This window comes from Lepidothrix coronata, unplaced genomic scaffold (assembly GCF_001604755.1).
Source record: "Lepidothrix coronata isolate B3197 unplaced genomic scaffold, Lepidothrix_coronata-1.0 Scaffold55, whole genome shotgun sequence".
In the NCBI taxonomy this organism is placed as follows: Eukaryota; Metazoa; Chordata; class Aves; order Passeriformes; family Pipridae; genus Lepidothrix; species Lepidothrix coronata.
In genome coordinates, this window is record NW_016690235.1 from 333378 (window position 1) to 353740 (window position 20363).

At 41.9% G+C, this 20363-nt stretch overlaps 1 protein-coding gene across 9 annotated transcripts in view; it reads left to right on the forward strand.

The window, feature by feature from the left end:
- Positions 1-20363, forward strand: part of LOC108498099 (paralemmin-2-like) — a 266564-nt gene that overhangs the window by 228782 nt on the left and 17419 nt on the right. For 6 of the 9 annotated variants that reach the window (XM_017816399.1, XM_017816389.1, XM_017816391.1 and 3 more), the window contains one exon: positions 14442-16824. In XM_017816399.1, coding sequence (XP_017671888.1) covers positions 14442-16824 — 2383 coding nt within the window. Of the gene's footprint in view, positions 1-3050; positions 3104-11170; positions 11643-12005; positions 12190-14441; positions 16825-20363 lie in introns of those variants that run through there. The other 3 variants (XM_017816397.1, XM_017816394.1, XM_017816393.1) reach the window with 3 other exon arrangements.

Below are 20363 nucleotides of genomic sequence, written 5' to 3' on the forward strand. Positions count from 1 at the left end.
CCTCAGATTCACATCTCATCATGTATCTTTAAGGTTCATAGAGGAGGGCTGTTTCAGATTAAAGAGGTCTCCCAAAGTCACAACAGCCTTGCAGAGAACATGGTGCACCTACATCTTGTTCGTTGACTGGTTGAGCTATAGCTTACACATCTCATTTGCCTCTACAGGGCATGGACAGGGCAGTCTTCTGGCTATTCAGCACTGAAATTGCATATGACCTGCCACTCTGATAGACAAGTTTGGCTGTAGACCTAAGGATCCTCAGATCTGCAGAATAAAAATAGGAGTTGCTGCCTTACACTAGCTTTCCATATACACTGATTTAGTCATGAAACCCAGCATCCTTGCATTTAATGTGCATTACTGCTGCAAATTTGGAAAATTAGGGTCTGAAACAGGTAAATCACTTCATAATGGTCCCTTTTTTTCTCAGATACTGAGGCCAGCACTCTTGTGTTTTACAATCTTGCTCCTTATGTCTCCAGAAATTAATACTTGCTGACTGTTTAGTGGATACTAATACAGTCTCTCCACTACATTTCAATCTTCATACACTTACTGCATTTCAGTATGGCATGATGCAGAGGACCCCAGGGCTTACTGCTTATAGTTTATGGTTTAAAATTCAGAGATGTCAATAATCTTTGCACTTCAGGAAGTTAGGAGGAATAATTTTAAAGTGTTCTTGGACCACTTTGAGTTAAATTTCTGCATTTTTATTTATTTCTTGATCAATCAGCCATTTCAAGTTTCTGTTCATGCTTTTTGCTTCAACCAAGAGCACTATAACTTTTTTTTTTTTTTTGAATAAACTTGAGGTTGTATCAGGAGAGACTAAGGCTTTAAGAAAAAAACCCAAAACGAACAACCAACCAACAGGGAAAAAAAAAAAGAAAAAAACCAACTTATTTAAAGCTGACAGTAATGGTGGGTCTGAATTCCTGAGGGGAGAAAAGCTTGTTTGTTTATCTGAGGCCAGCTCTAGCAAAAGATGGCTTAACAGGGTGTATCTGCTGCCTTTGCTACTAAAGCTACACTGCTATACTGTACACACATCATTACCAATAGCCCAGTTCATTCTTGAAACATACCAATATGTTAAGGACAAGTCATTCCTGTTTTTCAAAACTAGTTGGTATGAGAAACAGGTAATTAAAAGAAAAAAAAAGATATTTTCAAGTGCAACTCCTTTAGACTTCAGTGAAAACAGAGTATTTGCATGTCAAATGGACAACTCCCATGAGTCTCTATCAAACAAGGGTCTTGAGCTCCATCTCCTGCATACCTGGGTAGTGCTCCAGTAACAGCTCTGTCCTCCAGCGACCTCCCAGGCTTGTGGGGCTTTAGACAGTTGGTGTCAGGAAGAGTATGGAAGATAAGTATCTTCTGACCTTTCTCTTTTTTGGTGACCACAGGTGAAGCAGGGTTACTTAAAATTCGTATTTAATCAATAAGCAGCTATAGAAATTGCATTTTAAATCCATACACTTTAATACAGTATTTTATTTCTCTGTTGGACACCTATCCCTCTTGATAGTGTAGAATTCTGGGATGATCCAAGGGAATAAAAATAGCTAATATTGTGAAATCTATAACTAATGTATTATAATATCTACCCCTTGTGCAGACAGTGTAGGAGGTAGTATATGAAAGCACACAGTGTTTCCTGTCACTTTAGGCTCACCAAAACCACTCAGTTTTATTTTAGGACAGGAATGTTGAGTGCCTTTTCTTTTTTTTTCCAGTGAGACCTTATTTACATTCTGTTTTCATAGATTCATTCAACAGATGACAGAGTTTCTTACTTGCCCATTTAACGCTGTAGAGACCTGACTTGCCTCATTTAATGTGGCTCAGGCAGGTGGTAGAGCATTTGGTGAAGTGAACTACCACTGCCTTCAAGGGTTCTCCTGTCAAAAATGTCACTGCTGTTCATTTTCATCTCTGCTGGTAAAGAATGGCTATGCCTTCCCTTTGCTGATGCCTTAGAAGTAGTAAGAAAGCAAGTCAATATCTTATTCTTCAAGTAAGCTTTCAGCCCTTAAGCTGTATCATCTATAGCAACGTCTGACACTGAATTCAAGCCATTTTAACCCAAAGTTATCCCATTGCAGGGGATATCTGGTCAGCATAGCTCATGTTTTTAGCTTTAACTATTAAGCCTCCGGGAAACCTAATCCAAGGGTACTCAAATGTCACTAGCCCAGAGGCAGCAGTAATAAACAAGTACTATACTGTGGAAAACACTGTGCTTTCTTTCCTCATCACCCTCTTTTCTAAATTTGGGTGGGGGTTTTTTGCATTCCTTCTATTCAGCTGTTTTCCATTTGGCTGGTACTTTTCATACAGGCTGTACACCACTGCTCTGACCTAAGACTTCTGAAACATGTTACCAAAGGTACCCAAGGCACTTCAATTAACATTGCAGCCTCTTCTGTGGAAAGAATATAGTCCAGCCATTTTGTTATTCCTCGTAGGTAAAAAGTACTGCTAGTTACTTCTTGGAACTTGTGTCTTTCACAGCAGCCCTTCATGCTTCCTCCTTCCTAGTACTAAGCCAGCCACATGCTGTGCTGTAGGTTAGTGGACCTCCCTGCAGCCACCCCCTCCCCCCCAGAAAAATACCCAAAAACCAAACAAAAAAAATGAACCTACAACAGTAAACCCCTGCTTATGTTAACTGAAAACATCTCTTAAGGTCTGTTGCCAACACAGTGCTTTTGAAAGTATCCCTAAGGAGATGGCTCCCTTACAGGTTAAGTGAAGTCATGCTCCTTATGAGTAGAGTGAACGGCGATTTTCCTTTAAAAGAGAACTCTCTGTGAGTGGGCTGAGGGTGTGGGCTTCTTCTTTTTTTCCTTCTTTCTTCTTTTTCCCTTTTTTCCTTTTTTTACTTTCTTGTTTTTCCTTTTTTCTTCTTTTTTGTTTGTTTGTTTGCTTGTGGTTTTATTTGTTTGTTTGTTTTTTGAACAAGCCCTCCCTCAGCCTATGACATCACAGTCCTCTAATGAGTTGGGGAAGGAATGTGACTTAAGGAGTGAAGGCCTTTGTGGAAAACAGCATATTTGGGGTTTGCTTCAGAGTTTACAGAAACAGAGTAAGGGTAAGCTAAGATTTCTTACCTGTGACATGTATCTTCGTTGCGCCTTTATCATTCAATATCGGGAGGAGTATTTACCATACCACAAATTTGTGAAATTCTTTGTAGCTATTTTGTTCATTGCAAGCAGTAGGCAGAGTTTTGTGAAATTTGCAACTTTCTACATAGATGTAATACAGAAGAATATTGATTCCAAGGAGGAAAGATACTTTTTGTATATCCTGTGCATCTGATAACTAGGGAAACCACCCAGCACATGCAGTGAGTATATTCCTTAGGCAGCACTTGCAGAGTCTTCTGGCTGACTTCTTTAGTTGCTGTGGAGGGGTATGTTTCCCACTCGTTGAGTGTGTTATCCTTCTTGACACTGTATAGCAAACTTCAGCTCATAAAGACGCTTTCAGGGTGTCTGTTCAGCTTCATCTTATAGTTGTTTAGCACTGAAGGAAATTAAACATAGTACCATGAGCAGTCACATTTAGCAGCAACAGCATTCCCGATGAACCCTCAGTGCACGCACCAGGATAGCACATTCCTTAACTCCTGTGAAATGAGGAAGAATATTTTAGGGGAAAGCATCTGAAAGCCAAATTGACATGATCTTTCCTTCTACCTTGTGCTTTTGTTTTTCTGTACACAGACTCCATAGATGAAGTTTTATGCAGTCACTTCAAATACTGAAAACTGAGTTGTGTCTTGTGTGATGTGCTAGTAAACAATACTCTTTTGAGAAGCCATTTTTGTCTCTTTCCCCCTCTCCTCTAAAGCAATTTGATCTGGAATGTGTCAAACTTCTGTTTGTACAGAAATGTGAGGTGTTGCTTGCAGTTTAATGCTGACCCTTTTTATGATTGTTTAAAATACCTCCAAGCAGACATTTCCTATCAGATAGCAAATTGTCTGAGAAATACAGCCCTTAATGTAACAGCGTAATTGGCTTTAATGATCTTGCCAACATTAAATGAATTAACCACTATTTATTTAATTTTCCTGTAATTAGGTAAAAAAGAACCTATAACTGAGGAACTGAGAAATCTGAAGGACTTTTCAAGCAGACCAGTTTGAGTGGGAATAGCCAGTTCAGTTAACACCATTTTCCTCCATCATTATCTTAATTCTCCACTTGCTGAAAGAGCAAGTGATGAATGCCTTAATCAAATAATAGCCTAATGTAGTCCAGATGTGCTGTAGGTCATTTAATCAGTGACTTTTCAGCAGGAATAATGAGTTTTTGCTTGGAAGAGGAGAGGGGAGCAGGGGCAGAGGGACAGGAAGTAGTAGGTGCTGAAAGGAGATCTCTTACTCCCAGGAATTTCTCAACTGCCTTTTTCCCAAATAAGGAATTAGGAAAAAAATCCTATCCAAGTCTCCCTTTCAATGAAACACTCTCCTGCAGGAGATAGTGAGATGACTGTAATGCTTAGTTTGTGTTATGCACAAAGCTTAGATGAAGCTGCTAACTGTTCACAACACCACACTGACATGGTAGGTCACATTTATAGCCTAGGGACAGCAATGGTATGTGGAGAATTTAGCAACATCCTCCTTCTTACAGACTATACCAATTTGGCCTCTTACTAGCAAAACTGTTCTATAGACCCTGTAGTCATTTCAACTTTTTTTTTCTTTTTAACTTTTCTGTTAAGTATTATTTACTTGTGGGATGTTTGTTGAAGTGGTTTGGCAAAGTCCCTTGATCATCCTGGCTACGTTGGATTCATTGTTTAATGATAGCAGGTTTCATTTTGCAGGTGTGTATCTTTGGATGGGTATTTTTCTACATGTGCCATCCAGAAAATTAAATTACATGCAAGCCCTTAGAAGAAGAACCTTGTGAATTGCAGTGCATTAGAGTTACAAGGTTCTGGCTCTTGTGTAAAATCTCCAGCTTGTACCCCAAGAGTTGTTTAATCTGTGGTGTGTTTCTGGAAAAAGGGACTAGAGTGAAAGCATTTTTATGTGGTAGTTCCTTGATGAACTCTGGGCATGGTGACACATTGGAGAGCATGACTCAGGGGAGGTGGTGTGCCAGGCTCTTGCTGGAAGCAGCTTCTCTTCCCCACTTGTGTGCATAAATCAGCTGTTGGCAGAGACTTCAGTTACATCCTTTGATCACCATCATATTTTCCCCCTCTTCACTTACATAAATCAAGTGATTTTTGAGCTAAGACTAGGGTAGACATCCTTTCTTCGTGTCCCTTAAGGTTTCTTTTTATAATGTTCCAGTGATCTGCTTTTGCCTGAGTCTGGAGGTAACAGTCTAAAATATATTTTGGGTAAAGCTAATTATAAACAGGGACCTTTTTAAGCCACTACATGCACTCTTTTAGTAGAGAGTTTTAGGGGTCTCTAACTTTAAAATAACTCCATTTACTTGAAAAACTGAAGAAAGCAATCCATAGTGCTCAAGCCAGCTGACTGGTTGAGCCCTCAGACTCTAACCCTCCCAAGGCCTGCAGTGAGTAAACGTTGTCCTGCTCTTTGTGCTCCTGGCAGAGCAGGGTACTATTGAGTGAGACACACTGCACTCTGCATGGTTACAAAGTCATACCTTCATTTAAGGAGATTTTGTTGTGATGGGTCTTAATCTAATGGATGAGAGCAGCTGTAACAAGTCCTCTTGATAAAGACAAAACATCAATAATAATTCTTAACCTTCTTTAGCTGTCAAAGAAACAGATGTTTAGCCTTACATTTCTGAGCACAATTTGCTCCTTTAGCCCAGCATAGCCTCTGTGGCAGCGCTCCAGGCTGTCAAACTCCAGTAGATATTGAGCAGCCATGCCTTTCAGAAGTGCAGGAAATATTTATTAAGCTTTAGGAAATAGTTAAAAGCAGTATGATCTCCATCAGTTGGTGTTTGTGCAGCAAAGAAGTGAAATAAAAAAAGAGAAAAATTATCTTAGTCTTTATTTGCAAAAGTTTGTAGGGGGTTGCTTCTGTTAAAGCATTTCAGTTCCTTCTATATTGCCCTTGAAAGTAAGGGGTGAAAGAGCTCCAGCATAGAGATCATCTATCTTTGTTCAGAAAATGTTGTTTAGGCTGCCATTTATGACAGGTTTACAGAATTGTATGAGCCAGTGAAAGAATCTGTATCGTCAGAAGACTTTAGCAATACTAATATATCTCAGAAAGCCTATTTGTGTGTTTATGGCAGGTTTATCTCTGTTCCTCACATCTATTAAAACAGTTTTCCTAGCAACCATAAGATCTGCTCTGAGAGCAAATGAACTGCCTGGCCTTTTGTCTCAGTTTACTGCCTTCCTCCTGCCCCTGCCTAACCCAAATTCCTTCCTCCGGAGGTCCCTTTCTCATGCACCAAAATGATTAACATGCCTTTATTTTTTTCTCTAGATCTCTCATTTACATAGGAGGGTTGTAGATCCATTCTTTAGATGGAACAAGAACCCCCTTGCACCTAATGAAAAGACTAAGGAATTCTGGAAATCCCCTTGCCTCATTTTTTTTTCCGTGCAAGTGACCATAAAGGTCACTCTTTCCTTGTGCTGACATTATCTAGATGGGTTAGAGAGTATTAAGAGCAAGGCTTAGTTTACCGTCCTTTCCCCTCCCCACTGGGATTAGATCATGCTTTATCAGAGCAATTGTTCCATCCTCGACATGTGCTGTGCAGATTTCAGCTGCAGCATTTTGTGAAACTGATTTTTGATGCATACATTCAAAAGTCGTGTTCTGCTCAGCTCAGTATCTGTATTGGGCAGTCTGTTTAAGCTGAACATTTTCTTGTCCTTATTCAGTTGGGATTTCTCCTCATTCACTTAATATCAAACCAGAGGCTGAGTGTCAGTGCTACTAACAACAGAGCCCTTAGCTCAGATGCACTATCAGCAGCTAAGGGAAGCCTGTCCAAGTGGACTCTGCAAGTGCAACAGTTCATGGCACAGGACCTCACCTATGACCTTCAGCTGTGAAGAAGAAATTATCCATCTATTCCTTAAGGATTGTATTCCCTGCCAGGCTGTGGGATAATTTTCTGATTGGGTGTAAATGTGGTAGTTGGATTCAGTGTTCTTTATTTCTCCAGCAAACCATTGCATTTCCTTAGGTAGCATTGGAGGCTGCTTCAGTGGATCATATTTACCATTTTAAGTGACTTGGCACCACAACCTTTTTAAATCAAGTATCCCAGCTGTTGGAAGTTTCAATCTTGTTTCAGCAAAGGCAGATTTTAGAGACAAGCCACAGAAAAATAAGCCTTAGGAAAAATGCGTAACGAAGTTAAAAAGTACTAACCATCTGTGGTGGGGTGGTTGATTAACACATAAACATGGTTTGTATTGACCTTGAGTCCAGTGCTGTCCCTCTGCAGAATTGGTTTGTTTCCCATCCCTGCACATAGGGTGTACTGTGCTCCTCATTCTGTCCTACAGAATAGAGTGAAGCAATATGAAAAATACTTGGTGTTGCATTTTTCTTTTGAGGTAGAAATCATTTTGGAACTGAAAGGACCATCACAAGTGGGATTTGAACTGATGAGAGTGATGATAAAAACACATTTTTCTGGATGAACAGCATTCTTATGCATGCATTTACTGCTCTAATTCAGTTGTGCTTTCAAGCTGACCTACATTACAGTGTAGAGAACAAGAGAATGGCCTTTTGAATGCAGGTTCTGGTACCTGAAATCATCACTGATTTACTGATTTCTTGGGTGCTTTGAAGCTCCTGGTTCTCCCTATGTGTGGCTGATACAAAATGGGGTGTGAGTAGGAGTGTAGACTGGAAGTACCAAAAGGTGCTGCACTTTCTAAAGGAAAGTTTAATCACAGCTTCCTGTAATTTCAAATTTGCATCTTGATTACTGTAGAATGGAACAGCACTTTCATAGCAAAACTAACCAGCCCCACACAGAGTAGTATCCAAGTCTACACCGCTTGAATATACATTGCTTTCCTTTCTACCAGCTATGTAACCATATCACAACTCTGATAAATTCTGCAATGTTTTTTCTTTATCAGAAGGGATATTTCTTTTTATTCAGAAGTTAGCAGCCTTTTGTCCCTAAATACTAATTTCTGTATAAGTAACTTTGGCCATACAGGTGCTTCATGCAGTTACAGTTCTTTGCATGAATCAAAATATTTAATAAAAAGTAGTTAGCCTTTTATTGTTGCATTTTTACAACAGCTGCACAAGCATTAAAGAAGGAAGATACTTGTTTTTCTTGTTCCTATAGCAATTGGTGGAATCCAGTCATTTGGGTTGCAAATTCTTCGCAGAGAGGCCAGATCTGTATTTACAGGAAGCAAAGGAAAAAACTGGCATACAGGATCAGGTGTTTTCCTTCCTGCAGAAAACTGCTTCTCATTTACATACCTTGAAGTTAGTGGGAAGTAGTAAGGTTTATTCCAAGTTTGGATCCTGACTTACCCAGGAAAAACTTCAGCTATTTCTCATTGAGGGCACAGAAAATACTGGAGCTATAGAGACATGTTTGGAAAAATACAGTATCAATTGATTATGGGCTCATCATTAAAACATCCTACCATATAGTATATGTTTATCATTAAAGTATTAATAGTTTTATCCATCTTTAATTTATTACAGCAGCAAAAGAAGACTGGAGTTTGATTTGATAAAAGAGCTTTAAAGTGTATCACGTGGGGAAGCTGAAGCCTGTGGTTCAGATGCAATGAAAAAGCTTTTCGTATGTTTCCTGAACAAATACAATCACAACTTCTCTAAAACAGATGAGAAAATGAAATAGGAAGACCACTTAGAAAATGCCACACAGCAAACTGTCCAAGTAAACACATCTCTTATTACTGTCTGTGTTCCAAAAGAGCCCTTAACTGCTTCTTAGGGGGAAGTAGTATGAAATTGCATTGATTTTTAGAATGTACCCTTGTGATTTCTGAAGAGCTTAGGAGACAAGCCAGCGTTCCGTAAAAAAAAGATTGTACTGTCTGGCTACCTCAAAATAGTCACTGAAGAGCATAGAGAGCTGCTTATGGAGAATGTCATTGTGACACTCAACACTTACACATTTCAGTTACCAGAAGTGGTTTTGGTCTGTGTATTGAAGACACTGTGTAATGCACAGTGTAATGCACCTGTTCCTCTGAGAGGAACAGGTTTTGCTTTTTGTGTGTAAACAGGATTATGACTGGAACTATTCAAGGTAGTGCCAGCATGTGCCTTATCATATCTTAAATTCAAAATTTGACTACAGGATTTGAGGATTTATTTTTCTCTGAAACTTGAATTTTATTTCATTAAGTGAAAACTTGTAATTTTTCCGGACAAAACTTTCCATAGTAGTTTTAAAACCCTTAGGTGTTAGTATAAAATACAGTGTGAAAAAAGGAGACCTTTTTACATAGGAACAAGGCAACACGTTGAGTTTGTATTTGGGTTTGACTTTCTTTTAATGAAGATTAATGGTTGCTGTAGGGGATGTCAGTAGAAATCCCCTTTCTTTCCTTGAACTCTGCATCATCATCATCTATATCCCTGTTTTTGCCTCAGTTCTGGGATCTTCTGAAGGTTTTTTTTTTAGCTACTGCTTTCTCTTAGCTCCCCTCAACAGAAAATTTCCAAAACACAAAGACTTTGGCCTGTGTCTTCAGACTGCTTTCTGCAAAGGCTTCCACTGGTACATTCTTGTCCCTCCAGTGACAAGGGAGGATTACCACATTTTTGGAGGTGAATGGGGTGGCAGCTGCCCCGTTATAGCCTGCCATGGGAGGGATGAAGGAAGCGCACGAACTGTTGTGAGACGGGAGCTGCCACAGTGGTTTGGGCTGCCTTTCCCATCTGGGATGGGGTGGGATGATGGCTCCTGTATATGAGCACCTGTTGTGTGGTGGAGAAAATGAGCTGTGATGGATGGGTGCTACCACCTCATACAACTCTAGGCTTTTCTTGATGGTTACGAGCTGCAACACTGTGTCTTACCATCCTTCTACAGAAAATGACTTCTCTAAAGCCATACTTGCTGTCACAAGCAAGCATGGAGCAATACCTGTGTTGACTAGGGGTTTTGTCCCTGGACCAGAGGGCTGTCTAGAAGCACAGAGGTGCAGTTGATTTTTGTATCTTTGTAGTGTTTGAGATTGGCTCCATCTGTTACGCAGGTGGTGACTGGTGACCAAAGGGTGAGATGAATGAAAGTAGCTGCTCTCTTGAAGGTTTGCCAGAGTCAGCCTCCTAACAAATCCATCATTTGGTTCCTTCTCATTTGCAAAGAGAGGCAGGCCAAGACAGTAGGTGGAGAGGGATAAGATGGTTGACATCATCAAGGACTTATGGATTAGCCAGTCAGCCACATGCAAATGTGGTTTTAGTACTAAAATTGCTTGAGGTATGGTCGGCCCAAGAGTCAGATCCAAGAGCAGAGGGGATAGGGTTGAACATAACACTGGTTCAGTGCCCAGGTAGTGGGAGGTGAAGCAGATGAAATACAGGACATCTTGAAAAGAAGATGAAAGCTGAAGAAATGGAAGGTTGACAATGCAAATGAAGCCAGGAGACCAACAATATCAAAAACTGTCCTGAAACTTGGCTGGAGTGATTGTAGGATCGTGCAATGAGGAAGCTGTTTTAGATTCTTAAACCATAAAACTTCTCAGTCGTTTTCTCTTTTCCTCTCCGTCCTCACCACAGCCACTGTTGCTTCGGAAGAATGTTGATGTGGCTCAGAAGGATTGCCTCCCCCTTGTTTCCCTACGCATTTTGTGTTGCATCAAACAAAGGAAGGCACTGGCAGTAGGTTTGCTGGGTCTTGCTAGTAGCACACCCACATTTTTTTCCTTCTAAAAGAACTGATTTCCCAAACACTTACACTTTTGTAGATGAAGAATTCAACCAAAGAGGAAATATGCTAATAATTTTCTAAGCTGCTAATAACTGTAGTTTAGTAAAGTGCAGCAGCATTGTAGAAGTGACTCTAATTACCCCGTTGCATCTTGACTTAAACAGAAATGAATGCACATTCAGAGGTTGTGTAAATGTAACAGCAACTTCTGGAAAATCTGGGTCTAGATGAGCAGTTTAAAGGAATCTCTGTGAATGCTGTATTGCTGACTACAGTTAGGATTGAATGCAGCCCATTTCCCATTCATAGGTCTTTGTAATGGTGCAGGCTTTGAAAAGCCTCCTCCCTGTAGGCGGCAAATACAAAGCTGCTGGTGTGGGGTTTATCGCTGAGGAGCAAAAGCAGTCCCCTGCAAAGCTCGCCTGCTTCTGCCAAACAGCTGAGGCAGGGGGTCTGTGTGTGTCCCACCGCCCTCCTCCTCCAAGCCTCCTCCCATGCACGGTGTCGGTGTCGTCATCCTGACGTGCCATTCTCCCACACCCAGCCAGTTATCCTGAGCAGGCTCTGTGGCCTGGGCTGTCTTGAAAAGTTGGGTTTTTTTAATCAGCTGCTTCCATCCTTAGTTATCTCAGTTCTGTTCTAAAAGTAATTAGAATCAGCAGATTGACTCTGCTCTTACAGGAGTGCTTGGAGCATACTCTCATTGCCATGACCTCACAAAGCTGTCCCCAGATTCTGCCAGAATGTGTTGAGGAAGGAAATTGTGTGAGTTCTTAATCGTATTTTTTCCTCTCCTAGCATTCCTCGCTGGATTCTATGCCATTCCAGGAGCCCTTCTTCATGCTCAGTTGCTAATTTCTAGCAAAGAAAGCCTCCTCCAATGAGTAGCAAATGTTTCCTCAGAGCTTTTACTGCATAATTGTCTGTTTTGCTACATAATTACATGTGCCACACTAATTGCAGAGACACATACTCTTTCAGAGTTACATGCCATCACAAATGCATGCCCTGATTAGACAGTTCTGTGCGTGTGCCTTATTTGTGAGCTATGGGTTGCAGCTATGATGAGAGGATAGGCTCTTACTCGCTAAGAGATTCAAGTAGAACACTGTACCTGTGGTTCTGTCATCTAATTGGAATATCCAGGTGTGGTGTGATCCACAGTGGTTCATACATTAAAGCAGTGACGGAAGTAGACATGCTTTAGTGAATGCAGTCTCTGGGACCACCAGGGATATATTCCCAGCTCCATGAGTGGAGGTACCAGAAGCACAGGAACAGGGGACCCTTTTACTCTGGTTTGGCTCTTCAGGTAGGTGTGCTTCAGTGGCAGCAGTGCCACTGATTTTCTGTGTCCATTGACGATATATTCCTGTGGCTGCAGAGGACACATAGTTACCTACCAATATCATTAGTGGCTTTGATCTGTTTAGTTAGAAGCAAATATTAGCAGGAGCATAATTGCGTACCCATGGTTTGTGTAACAGAGGACAGCCATCGGTCTTACATTTTACAAATGCTGCTCCAGGAACCAACATACTCCTTTTTGCACCCGCGAGTCAAGAAGGGAAGATTTAAACCCAGATATCAAACAGATATTGCAGTCTTAATCCTGTCACCTGAGTACCGTTTGTGTTGGTGGAGCCTTGCGAGCAGATGAAGTGCAATTCTTGCCCTTTCAGGTTAAAAGAAACCGTATCTATGATTTTTTTCATTCCTTCTGTGCCCACCTGAAAAAGTAAGGACTTTTTATATTTGTTCTGTATTTGTTTGCAAAACATCTGATTTCTTGAATATATCTTTAATAGGACTAAAGAAGAAAATGGCCACATTTAGATATTTAAATGACGAAAAATACAATATGCTTTAAGAAAAGTGCTGCTAGAGACCTTTGGTGGAGTATTTCTGAGTTCAACAGAAAGTGAAGAAGTGAAGCAAGCAGAACCAGTAAAGTTTGTCAAGTAAAATATGTAGACAAAAGCAGATTGATTGTTTTTAAAGATTTTTTCCAATGTTTAAGGACTATTAAGACGAGACTTATCTAGTGGCTGAAGCCAGCAGTGTCTTCAAACGTGTACAACTACATAATTAGACAGAAAGATCTTCAGAGTGTTTTTAGAAAGAGCTCTTCCGGCTGACTGCCTGTAATTCTTTAAGGTGTGTCAAATGCATTTGACTGCCTATGTAAATCCAGCAGCAATGTGATTGTTCAGGTCACTGGTAAGTGCCATTGTGCTCCTTGTTGATCATCATCTGCTGCAGTGTGTATTAATAGCATGCTGGATAAGGAACAGCAGGGGGCGGGGGTGACTAGCAGACAATGGTGCCCTTGTTGGTGGCCACTGAGTTCACAGGGTTTGATCGTTGCCATTTGCTTTCCAAGCCCATGCCTCACACATAGAAACACACATAGAAAGGGAAACAGAGACCTCAGATACCATATTTCTGTTTTAAAAAGTTAGTCAAAGTAAATAGATGTGTCCCTTTTGGTTTTCATGATGTAGGAAGTTAGCAAGAGTTAGCAAGTTCTTTTTGAAGAATGATGTTTAAAATTTCCTTTTCTTTGGGTGTTTTCTTTTTTTTTTTTCCTTTTTGCAATATAGAATTATTGAGGAATTAATTGGTATGTTGCCAATGTAATTGGAAGTTCCTTCAGACTTTACTCACAGAAGTAAGGCTCATTAGGCTCATTAGGCTCATTAGGCTGCTTGACCAGTAAAATCTGCCTGTACCTGAACATAGTGTTTCTTTCAGTAACCTCCTTGTAAGCAGAGGCAACACATCAGGGAGAAATATGAATCCAGTGCATCTGCACTGCAGATCAAAGAAGTGGGAGGGAGGAGACCATGACTCTGGTCCCTGTCATGCTCCTTGTGGTGATCTTCATGCCATGGGAGTTGCAGATGCTTCCTGTCTCTCAGGTCCAATTGTGTGTGGGTTGCCGTGTGGGCTGGAGAAAGACCCCATGTCTCTTCAACACCATGTAATTCTACCCTGTGTTTGATGACCAGGATTGAGCCACTGAAAAAATGAGTATTCCCTGCCACATCCTTTTTCCAAACTTGATATGAATCACTTTCCTGCACATAAGCATCTGTTTCTGCAAAGCAGGGGCAGTAATACTTTTCATCTGTAGAAGCATTATGAGATTTCCTTTAGGTGTGGAAAGCATTTTTAAAATACCAAGATCATAGGTCTTGTGTGCTGCATGTGCAAATCTTTGAAAAGTCTAAACTGCCAAGTCAGTATTAACTTAGAAATCCAGAGCTCAGTCCTAGTCACATATCAAGATGCAGGCATGAAAAAATGACAAAGTGAGGATGGTAAGCAGATGGGAGATCCTTAAATGAAAGTTTGTTGTTGTTTTAATACTTTTTACAGTTTATGGTACGATAAATTCTGTTTTTTGTGTTAATAGTTTGCCTTGCTTTCTCACATTCTGAGGGAATGCCTTAATCTCAAGTTTAAGAAGTGCTAGGATTTGGTTTTCAGATCGCGTTTACCTCCCAAAAAATTGGGTGAGTTTTTTTAGGACTTCATCATAGTTTTGTTCTCTTATTTTAGAAATCTTCCAGAATCCCTGAGGATGACATCCGGTTGAGAAAAAACAGAGACCAAAACTGTGCCAATTTCTTGGAGCCAGCTACTGTGCTTGCTACAAAGGAAGAGAAAATGGAAATTGAAGTTCCAGTTTCTGAACACAAAAGCATCACCACAGTGGCTTCACCACATCCCGTAGACAATCCAACCCACTTTTTTTCCTCTGCTGCCAGCCGCAATGGACTTAAGGAAAGGCACGAATCTCTGGACAGTGAAGTTGCTAAGGAGATCAGATACCTAGATGAAGTGCTGGAAGCAAATTGCTGCGATTCTGCTGCAGATAGTACCTTTAATGGGACATCCTCCCCTGAACCAAGTGCAATCTCCATTATGGATGGCTCAGGAGCATCTGCTAATGTCAGTAAAGATTCAGGACCCAGTGAAAGGGAAGAAAATGTAGCTGACAAGCAGGCAGCCTTGGAAGTTGAGCCATGTGAAGCTAGCATAACAGATGAGAACCTGAAATCTAATGGCCATTCCTTGGGTGGACTGAAAGAAGACACTAGGGAGAGTCTGAAGGTGCCAGGAAGTCCCACTTCTTCAAACAGTTCTAGAAGATCCTCTAAGGATGGAGAAACAACTCTTACAACCCTTAAGAAAGAGGCAAAGTTTGAACTGCGAGCCTTCCATGAAGACAAAAAGCCCTCAAAGCTCTTTGAAGATGAGGAAGAAAAGGAAAAATACAGAGTCCGCAAAGTGAGACAATCGGAAGAAATGATGGAACTTGAAAAGGAAAGAAGGGAACTCATTAAGAGCCAGGCTGTCAAGAAGAACCCCAACATTGCTGCCAAATGGTGGAACCCTCCTCAAGAGAAGCCCCTGGAGGATCAACTGGATGAAGATCATTTGGAATCTCACAAGAAGTACAAGGAGCGCAAGGAGAGACAGCAGCAGCAAGGTGCAACACCAGCATCCCCCAAACAGGTCAGCTGCTCCTTTGTAGCCCCAGAGTCAGTCAATATCAAAAAAGAGGATATCGTCACTGAGCAGATTGACTTCTCAGCTGCCAGAAAGCAGTTCCAGCTGATGGAGCATACAGGTCCATCTCAGGGTCAGGCCCCACCGAGGCGGTCAGGAACACCCAAGATGTTCTCCATCAAACCCTTCTACAAAAGCCTCAATTCTCCGTATGTGGACAAGCCGATGTCCTCTGTGACAAGACCTGTTTCAGTCTGTGGGCAAACAGAAGGTAACAATGTCCCAGTTGTCAAAGCACAGAAAGTCTCCTGTACCTCAGAAGATGACAAAAGTGCCCAGACTACTGTGGTTGACACAGCAAGAGAGCTACCATGCAGTGATAGCCCCAGAGCTGGACCAGCCTCAAAACTGTGGGCAGAGGATGGAGAATTCACGAGTGCAAGAGCGGTCTTCACAGTGGTGAAGGATGATGGACAAGGAATTCTAGACCACTTCCCAAAGTCAGGCAGCGCCTCTTCCCCTCCAGAGGAGCTTGACTCAGGTTTGGATGATTTGTCTGTTAGGTCTCAGGATACCACTGTCTTGGAGACCCTTTCTAATGACTTCAGCATGGATAACATAAGCGACAGTGGTGCCTCCAATGAGACCATGAGCGCCCTGCAGGAAAGTTCGCTGGCAGATTTCTCCCTGCCGCAGACCCCACAGGCCGACACTCCAGCAGAGAGTAGGAGTGAAGGCATCTCCAAGTCTTTCAGTGACCCAGGCTGTGAATCCCCTTCCTCTGCCTTGGCAGACTCCATGCTGATGGATGACCAGCTGGAGTACCAGGCTGGCCTTCTTGTTCAAAACGCCATCCAACAAGCCATAGCTGAGCAGGCGGATAAAGGAAACTGCGAGGAAGAAGAAATACCAGCAGAGAAAGAGATCTCAGTCCAAGAGCAGCCAGCCACCACTGGGCCAGCTCCAGCCTCCAAGGAGCATCAGAACCCAATGTTTGAGCCACCCCAGGTGTCTTCACCAGTTCAAGAAAAAAGGGACACCATACCAAAGACTTCAAAAGAGGAAGACTCAGGACTCAGAGAAGGGAAGAATTTGCAGCAGTCACCCATGTACTCAGCCAGCCAGCCGTTCCTTGTGGAGGAAGGCAAACATGAAGTCAGCTATTTCAGCAAGTATTCAGAGGCAGCTGAGCTTAGGAGCACGGCCTCCATCCTGGCCACACAGGAGCCTGAAGTGACCGTAGGCCCTTTCAAGTTACGGTCAAGGAAACAGCGAACTTTGTCGATGATAGAAGAAGAGATCAGAGCTGCCCAGGAACGAGAAGAGGAGCTGAAGAGGCAGCGGCAAGGTCTGCAAATGGCACCAGGCCCTGTTACAAAGAGTGTACCACCCATGCCCACCAGAACCGTGTCTTACAAAACTGCACCAGGTAAGTGCCCAGAGTGTTAGAGGGAAAGTGAAATGTGACTGAAGGGTCAGGTATGGTTTAGTTTTATGTCATTTTTGAATGAAAACATTGTTTTGCAGGGTGTGGGAGGGTCATGACTTCATCTGCCAGGAAATTGCAGGCAGGAGGACTGCATAGGACGGCCTTGCAGTTCGTGAGCACACCTGTGGAAGGCTCTGTTTTTTCACAAATGTAGTGCAGTATTAACTTAGAGATGCTGATAATTATTACTAAACACTGTGCTCTATTCATCCCCTGCCACACTGATTGTAGGATGACATGTCTATTCCTATGCTGCTAAGACCACTCACTGTAGTTTAAGATCATCTCAGGGAAGGACAACAACAGTCTTTGCAGCTGTATGGCTATTTGAAAGACAAACATACAAGGGCTTTCTTAACAGGCTTTCTGTTCTCTTGCATGTCATTAAGGAAGTGCAAATGTAGTGGAGATTCACAGATTTTGGGGTTTTGAATCAGATTTCTTTTTCTGTGTATTTTGCTTTCTGCTTTCAGGTCTTTCTTGGCCTTAATGAACTTTGTTTTGTAGAATGATCTCCAGAGTCATGAGTTGCCATGTGTTTCAGTTGGTGTCATTCACTACTGAATTAAACAGGCATCACAAACAAAGTGCCTAATAGAGTCAGAAGTCCTCCTCTGACTGATCAGTTTCTGAGTTCTTGTGGGGACATTCATTGCAGTTGAGCATATCTCTTTTCCCCTTCTCAAGAAATAAAATCAAAATCCACTCATGCCTTCTTAATATAATACAGAAAAAAAAATATAAAAAACCCACATACCAGACTTCTTACTATGTAGTGATTTTTATAAGCATATACCTACATACGCTTTGCAAGTACTTAAGAGTTTATTAACAGTGATCGTTGTGAAGAAGTATTCATTTTACTCAGAGTATTTAGATTGTGTCCTTACTTCCACTGGTGTAAACATGAGCTGGTGGTGGTCATTTTCTTTTGAAAGTCATGGCAAGCCTGAGTAAGATCTGGATTTACTTCATTACCCATATGATTGTGAACTTGGAGTGTTATGGAACACATAAATAGCTAATACTTGGTTTTGTTTCTTCTGCAAAGGGGATGATTTTAATCTGTGGGTTTTGCCAAAAAATGTAGCAGATATCAATCCTTTCTTTGGAGTGCTATTGTTATTACTCCTACAGAATAGCATTTTTAATAGGAACCACTTCTAAACTGAGGTGTTCTGAGCAATAGCTGACAAGATGTGAGATATAGGGCACCACAGACGTCAGCCAGGAGGACTCATTGCGTAAAGGTGTGTTCGTGACCTCTCTCAAAAACAGCATCATCTGTAGCTGAAAGTGCTCAAAATGATATGATTGTGTTTTACTCACAGGTGCTGTTGGAAGTACTGCTGGCACTAATGCTTGTTTTAATGGAGCATCTGGGAAAACAGTGTACTTCTGCTTTCTCAACAAGGCATTTACTTTGTGTCTGTAAAAATGTTTGTCATAAGTTATGTTCTAGAGAAAATGATAAACTTCTGTTTATAATGAATCATTCCAGACAGGTTCCCTTAAAATGTCCAACTGCCACACGTTCAAGAAAGAAAATCGAATCTATTAGCCAATGACTCAAGCTACTGCATTTTGCAGCTGGTGACAAGGCAAAGAAGTAATTTCTAGGAAAAGATGAATATGTGGCAATGTTTAAGAATGTCATTGATCAAAAAAACCCACAAAGAACATTGCCAAAGTCATTCTTAAATTTTCTGCTTTCAGTACTTTCTGAGCAGCAGATGTGTTCAGCATAGCTCTCAGCTGGAGTACATCAGCTCAGCACCCTTAGAGTTGCAGGGTGTGTAAGCTCATCTCATCTCATCTCATCCTTGCTGTCCCTTTAGCCAGCTGTACTGCAGTTAAAGCTTGCAGGTGTCCTTAAAAATAGGGAGGAGGAATACCATACAGTCCCTTGCAAGATTGCAGCCACTTTTAATATTTACAGGATCTTTTAAATATTTGCAAAAACAGAGGCAAAATGTAACTCATCACCGGCAAAAAAGTCTGGCTGTAAAGCTGAATTGCAGCCAGTTACAGAGGTGATTTACAGAGCAAAAAAAAACACCTGCTTCTGGTGGACACAGTAAGGATTATGCTAATAGAATGTGTCTGGTACTGTGTAGTGGATTGACCTTGGTCTGATGCCAGGTACCTGTTAAAGGCACTCTCTCCCTCTGCAACTGGACAGAGGAAAGAAAAAAAACAGCTAAGGATTCATAAGTTGAGATAACAGCTGGGAGAGGTCAGTCCTTGATGGACCTCTCCAGCATGAGTCCATCCCTCAGGCAGCAGCTCTTCCCAAACAGCTGTCCAGTGGGTCACTCCTCCATGGGGTGCAGTCCTTCATGAATGAGCTGTACTGACGTGGGTCCCCCCACAGGGGCCACAAGTGCTACCCAGGAAAAACCTGCTCCAGTGTGGGCTTCCCTCTCCACGGGCTGCAGGTCTGCGGCAGGACCCTGCTCCATCTGGGGGCTCCCATGGGGTCACAGCCTCCTTGGGATATCCACTTGCTCCAGCATGAGCTCCCCTATGGGCTGCAGGTGGGTCTCTGCACCCCGATGGTCCTCCATGGGCTGCAGGGGCACAGCTGCTCCACCATGGTCTGCACCAGGGGCTGCAGGGCCTCAGCTCCGGTGCCTGGAGCACCTCCTGCCCCTCCATCTCCACTGACCTTGGTGTCTGCATTGTTGTTCCCATGTTCTCACTCCGCTCTTCCCTGGCTGGAATTCTTTCTGCACCACAACTTTTTGTTCTTAAATGTGTTATCACAGAGGTGTTACTGTTACTCCTGATTGGCTTGGCCTTGGCCAGCAGCAGGAAGTCTGTCCTGGAGCCGGCTGGCATTGGCCACAGGGGAAGCTTCTGGCAGCTTCTAACAGAAGCCACCCCTGTAACCACCCCCCCACCAAAACCCAGCCACAGAAACCCACTACATACTGTAAAATGAATATCTAGTTTCACAAAGAAAAATAACAGTAACACTACTACTACTAATAAAGAAGAAACAGAAGTACTTTCATCAGCAAATTATCTTTCTGAAAGAAAGAATTGGCACTTTAACATCAAGATGCCTCAGCAGAAAGGGATTAAGTGGTCAAGTCTAAATTTGAAAAATCTATTTCTAAACCTTTAAGTGGGGAAGTGTAAACTCACCAGAACTCTTTTGAGGAGGTATAATTAACTTAATTAGCAATGGCCTTACAATGAGGTTGGTTTTAGTTGGTGGTCTGGGCACAATAGCTTTACTAGGACTCCAGGTGTTCCATGGTTATTTATTACTCCTGCTGCTCTTCACTGCTGTGGATATGGATACTTAGGTGGATAACAGAAACGCCAACCACAAAAAAGGACTGCAGTGAACTGCATTGTAATTTTACTGAAATGTGGAAGATTAACACCATTCATGTTGGTGTATGTATGAAGTAACTTGTAATTATTTTAGATAGCAAACAGGCTGGTTTTACTCACTGTGACAATACAAC